The 6,000-nt window shown below is 40.2% G+C and overlaps 1 protein-coding gene across 2 annotated transcripts in view; it reads left to right on the forward strand.

The window, feature by feature from the left end:
- SWAP70 (switching B cell complex subunit SWAP70) overlaps positions 1–5,195 on the forward strand; it is a 73,266-nt gene extending 68,071 nt beyond the window's left edge. For both annotated transcript variants that reach the window (XM_074230287.1, XM_074230288.1), the window contains 2 exons: positions 1,067–1,163; positions 1,686–5,195. In XM_074230287.1, the coding sequence (XP_074086388.1) occupies positions 1,067–1,163; positions 1,686–1,792 (204 nt within the window). In that variant the 3' untranslated portion in view covers positions 1,793–5,195. The remainder of the gene's footprint in view (positions 1–1,066; positions 1,164–1,685) is intronic.
- The last annotated feature ends 805 nt before the right edge of the window (positions 5,196–6,000 follow it).

The raw sequence follows: 6,000 nt of genomic DNA on the forward strand, positions 1-6,000 counted from the left end.
CCTCAATTTCCAATTCCTTGCCACCTCAAAAAGAGCTGCTGTGAATATTTTTGTACAAATAGATTCTTTTCCCTTTTTTATAAAATCTGTTTGGAATATAGACCTAGTAGCAATGCTACTATTACCATTGCATAGTTTTCACATAGTATTTTTAAAAGCAGAAAAGAAAGAATAGGGGGAAAAATTGGCAGAACTAAACAATAACTTGAGAAAGTCTGAAAATAATGTTCAGTGGAAAATTCTTGTGGACCTTCCCATTTCTTTGAAGAGGTTGGAGTGGGAATGTTTTTTAAACTGGGCTTCTCCTTTCTACTTGTAACTTTTTTTTTCTGAGGCTTTCCTTCTGTGTATTTTTTTTTAGTTGTTTTTTTTTTTTTTTGCAAGGCAAATGGGGTTAAGTGGCTTGCCCAAGGCCACACAGCTAGGTAATTATTAAGTGTCTGAGACCAGATTTGAACCCAGGTACTCCTGACTCCAAGGCCGATGCTTTTTCCACTATGCCACCTAGCCGCCCCTTTCTGTGTATTTTCAAGGTGCCTCAGTGCTCTCTTACATTTTTATTTGGGAAGATCATTTGATATCACTTGCTTCCCCCTTTAAGTTATTGCCCCTCTTCTTCCAAGATCAAAGGGAAAAACATGCATTAGCAAATAAATATAGATAAGCAAAACAAATTCACATGTTGTCCATGTCAAAAAATATATGTCTCATTTTGTCCATTTGTTCCTTCATTCTCCTTCATTCTTCTGCTAGGAGGGTGGGAAATATCTCCATCCCTGGGCCTCTGAAGTTGTGATTGGTCTTAACATTGATCAGAGTTCTTCAGTCTTTCCGATAATTTTTTCTTAATCATATTTTTGTTAAGGTATAAATTGTTCTTGCTCTGCCCACTGCATCAGTTTATATGATTCTTCACATGTTTCTCTGAAATCATCTGTTTCATCCTTTCTTATCAAACAATAATAATTACATTCTCATAATTTGCTCAGCTATCCCCCAATTGATGAAATACCCCATTAGTTTCCAATTCATTTGTCTAATCAGAGTCCCAACTCTCTTTGTTCAGGGAGTCAAAAAGAAGTTAGAGATGGCAGCCAGCAAGACCAGGAGCTGGAAGGATAAGGTGGCCCAGCACGAGGGGCTCATTCGATTGATTGAACCGGGTAAGGTGTGAAGTTAGTACCAAGTTTGCCTGGGCTTTAGTCTCCTGTCTGTGTGTAATTGTGGAGCAGAAATCTTTACTTGTTCTATGTCATAGAGTCTCTGATAGTGGCCACTTCTTGGAATAGTGGCTTCACTTGCATGAGATCAATGAATATTGTTGCAAAGAACACATACCATAAAACACTTAGTAAACTATGAAAAAATCAAATTCATGGGCCCCAGATTAGCCCTGTTCTAGAGTGGGCTTTTTATCAGAAATAGTAGAAACCGAGGCTATTGATGATACTTTATTTCATCTTTTCCTGTAAGCCAGCCTTTTAATTGGGGGAAATGCTTTACCCATCAGAAGTGTAAATGCTTTAGCACAGTCTTGAAGTGTAAATCTAGAGAGGAGGCAGACAAAACAAGTTTTCATTGTGTTTCCAGGCACTGCTCTAATGGAATGTGCTATTTATAGCATATTTGTGTACCATGCACCTTCTGCTATAAAAGCTGGCATAATAGGCATATTTGTTTTTCAGGTTCAAAAAATCCTCACTTAATTACGAACTGGGGACCAGCAGCCTTCACTCAAGCAGAACTTGAAGAACGACAGAAGAGCTGGAAAGGGAAGAAGAGCACAGAGTGACTCCGTGGGCAGACCCTCCTGCCCCTGGAGCCTTGGGATCAGGTGGAGCTGGAGGGCTTTGTGCCAAAGACCATGCGGCAGATGGCCCTGTCACAGTCGTCTCCCAGATGCTGCCAGCTGGGCCAGCATGTGAAGAATTCTGCATGAGGGTCACCTCTGAAGCAGCATCACAACTGTTCCTGTTTGTTTATTGGTCCTTGCTCCCTCACCCCTTAGAAGACAGATCTCCTTTTTTCCACCCAAATGGAGAGAAGACATATTTTGTATAATCTTCAGCAGTGTACAGTCTCCAAATTCACCTTTGTCTTTGTAATACATCCTCCTTGTCCTTGGCAATGTAGGAACTTCTTCTGGTCAGGAAGCAGCCAGACACAGCATTTATGTTGATCACAGGCCAGTTGATGCTCTCATGGGAAGGTCAGGATTGTGGCTTCCTGGTTGCCCCCCCAGAATATCAGTGACCACAAGGGATTTTCCTGAGGTGTCCAGGACTCCTTTTCCTAAGCAAGAATCAGATAATCTCTCACGTGTGCATGCTTCCTTTCAAGTTTAATATTAGCTTTCCCTAAAATTCCCAGCCAACTAGGTAGGGATATTCTCTAAAAACCCCCTTCAATTGCTTTGTGTTCCCTAAGAACCCAGCAGCTAGGCTGCAGAGAAGATGACCTTGTTAATTTTTTTTTTCTTAGATTTTTCAAGGCAGTGGGGCTAAGTGGCTTGCTTAAGGCCACACAGCTAGGTAATTATTAAGTGTCTGAGGGCAGATTTGAACTCAGGTCCTCCTGACTCCAGGGCTGGTGCTCTATCCACTGCGCCACCTAGCTGCCCCGGGACCTTGTTAATTTGGAATTAAAAACGGTCAGTGGGTGATCCAGACTCTCTATAAGTGGGTAATAGAGAATGGTCTGTGTCAGCCTAGCAGTTACAAATGATGGCTTGTCATTGCCCTGTTGACTACCTAAGACCCTCTGCATGTTGGGTGGTGCTGAAGATAACATCAGATAAGAAAGAGAGATGAGAAGTGTAGTGGGTAGAACCCACACCTCAAAGCCAGGAAGGCTCATATGCTGATAGCTGGCCTTGTGCCTCTCTTTGCTCTCTCTATAATCTGCCAAGTTGGTGCTGACCTGTGTTGGCAGAGGGACTGTCCTCCTATGGGAGTCTTCTCTGCATCTGAAATCGCAGGTCTAGTTCCTATTCCTAAAAATAAGGTGAAAGAGGCTGCTTGGCCTCCCAGGTTGTTCTGGCCATCTTAGGAATCTTTTCTATACTCATATTGGGTTCAGATAGCAAGAAAATAGTGTGAAAACAAAGCTTTTTGAATCTGGTTCCAGGCATAAGCAACCCTCTAGGGGCTAAAGTGGTGCAGTCATCTGAGAATAATTCATGGGAGCCAACTTCTGAAACTTATGGCATAAACAGAGAAGTCAGCATTCATTTCTACTAACATTCTTCTTCCCCACCTAAGATTAAATGGAGAAACTATCACCCACAGACCTCACAGCTGCCTTTCAGAATGAGATATAATTTTAGTGGCTTGCACCTCTGCCTCAGTGCAGATGTCTCCATGAAGACAGCCAAATGAGTTTTTCTTGTGAATGGTGCAAAAAGTCCATTGCCTTTGGCCAGCCTCTCTCCACACTTGGTGAGGCTGGTCCCAGGTTTGAAACCTCCTCAGCATGATAGGACGTGCCAGGGTTCATGTTTCACTGGAACCTAGGCTGGAGAGGAGTGTTAGTGGATGATGAATATTAATAATGTCCAACTATTCCAAAATGTTATGCATGCACATTTATATTATTTTAGATAAATGTAGATACAGTTGAAAGGGGGTATAATCCTGTGGGTTACTGAGTAAAAGGCATTAACCAGTCAAATGCCCTTCAGAATTTTTAATCATGTTGCCTTTGACAATTAATTGAAGCATGAATTTTATTTAATGTTCACTTCTTCCTGTCTTGGTAAACTATTTTTCTTATTTTTGAAAGTTATTTCTCATTAAGGTTCTTGAAAATTCACAAATACAGTTTGGGTTTCTGCTTCTTCTGTTAAGATATTTATCAGTATTATTACTTTGTTTATTCCATAATGCATTTTACAGGTATGCAGTGAGACCTTTTGGAGTCATCCTAAACTCTGTCTTTAGAGGTGGAAGAGAATGGATCATTTTCTCTTAAGGATCACAGATATGACTCCAGTATAACAAATAATAAGGAATCTAGACTTTCCAAAGAATTACAAAATGCTGGATGGGAAAATGTTTATCTTCAAGGAAAACACATAAGTTTCTGCTCCTAAAGGAAGGAGTATTGAAGGCCCTCATTCCCTGCTGAAAAGCCTCAGCTCCTTGGAAGCAGACAGATGGTGACCCCAAAGGCTCAGCTCCATTGTGGTTGATTCTTGAAAATCTGCTTTTTTGCCAGGCTGCTTCTGCTTTGCTTGGCTTTCACAAACAGCATTCTTCTCTTCATTCCAACCCTGACCATGTGGTTGAGTAATTTTTAGTTAAATATCATGTCAGAGATCTTCAATGGACATCTGTCTTCTGTACAGTGTTTAGTATTCCAAATACCTTCATAACCACAAAGGAAAAAGGAACATCATGGCAAAATCATTTAATTCCAGTGAATTTTTGTGGATTATGGACAACAAGAAAATGAATTAATTCAATTCATAATTAAAATAATTATAAAATTCAGGGTTGGGTGAATCTTCCATGATCATTTGGTTTGCCCTATACATGGAAAGAATAGCCTTTGGCTATTGATCTAGACTTTACTGAAATGTCTTTGGGGAGAGCAAGTTAACTGTCTAGCCCAGCCCAGTAGGTCAGGAAGTTTTTCTTGCTATCAAGCTTTAATTTGCTTCTTTGCAAACTTGCACCCACTGGTCTAATCTATCTTCCCACTGACAACCCTTCAGCCACTTGAGACATCTGCCATTGCTCCTTCCTCCCCGACAAGACTTCTCTTTGCATTCAGAACCTCCAGGTTCTACTGCCAGCCTGCATACGCATGATGAAGTTACTTGTGGTATCTGGATTCCGCTTGATGTTTGCCTTGATTGTTTCCTACATGACTAGCAGTGTGATTGTTTAATGTAGATGGAGGTCAGAAAACGAGGGAAGAGAAAGGTTAATCTTAGGTCTGAAGATGCAGGGGGGAGCAGGATATTCTAATTTACAAGCAATCTCATTGTCTAAACACTGTAAGAGTGGGCATATTCAACTTGTTTAACTTTCTGCTAATTTTCCTAAAATATTTGTGAAGTGTTTTGTATTATTTTTTAGGAAAACAGACCAAATAAGAACAGGAAAAAAATACATGAATGACATGAATTTGAAACTGTATGTTAATAAAACAGTTGAGGAGGGGAAATACTCTGTGTTTCTTAATTTAAATAAATATATATATATGTATATATATATACATATATATATACATACATACATATATATATATATATATATATATATATATATATATACACTTATATCCACTTTTGTGGAAACTAACCTTGTGGAAAAAAACCCAACCCATTGTGTGGTTAACTCAAAATCAATGCTTGGTAGGAAGAGAGGTTTTAAATTTAAGGCAATAGGGCTAAGTGACTTGCCCAAGGTCATACAGCAAGGTATTAAGTATGTGAGGCTGGATTTGAACTCAGGTCCTCCAGACTCCAGGGCCAGTGCTCTATCCACTGTGCCACCTAGATGCCCCTGCTGTGCCATTTTGATTTTTGTTCCACAGAGTAAACTCTGGAGCTTCTTTGGGGAAGAGCCAGGGCAGCCCCAGAGCCTAGCTGGTTTTACCTACTCTGCTGTCCCCCTTCCACTTCTCATAAAGATAACTAGGTCCACTCATGACTTCTCAGACCCTTGGCAGGGAGGGAACTGGAGGCTGTGGAGTTGCATCTAAAATTAGGTGATTCAATTTGATACTTCATTAGTTGTCATATAGATTTTATGTTATTTTATCTGCCCCTTACAAAGCAGGCACTGTGTTCTGATTTTTTAATACTCAGTCAAATTTTCAGTTGTGTCCAATTCTTTGTGATCCCATTTGGGAGTTTTCTTGGCAAATATACTGGAGTAGTTGGCAATTTCCTTCTCCAGCTCATTTTACTGGTGAGGAAACTAAGGTAAGCAAGGTTATATGACTTGACCAGAATCACAAAACTTGGGTCTGAGTCTGGATTTGATCTCAGGT

The sequence above is a fragment of the Macrotis lagotis genome, chromosome 3, assembly GCF_037893015.1.
Source record: "Macrotis lagotis isolate mMagLag1 chromosome 3, bilby.v1.9.chrom.fasta, whole genome shotgun sequence".
In the NCBI taxonomy this organism is placed as follows: domain Eukaryota; kingdom Metazoa; phylum Chordata; class Mammalia; order Peramelemorphia; family Peramelidae; genus Macrotis; species Macrotis lagotis.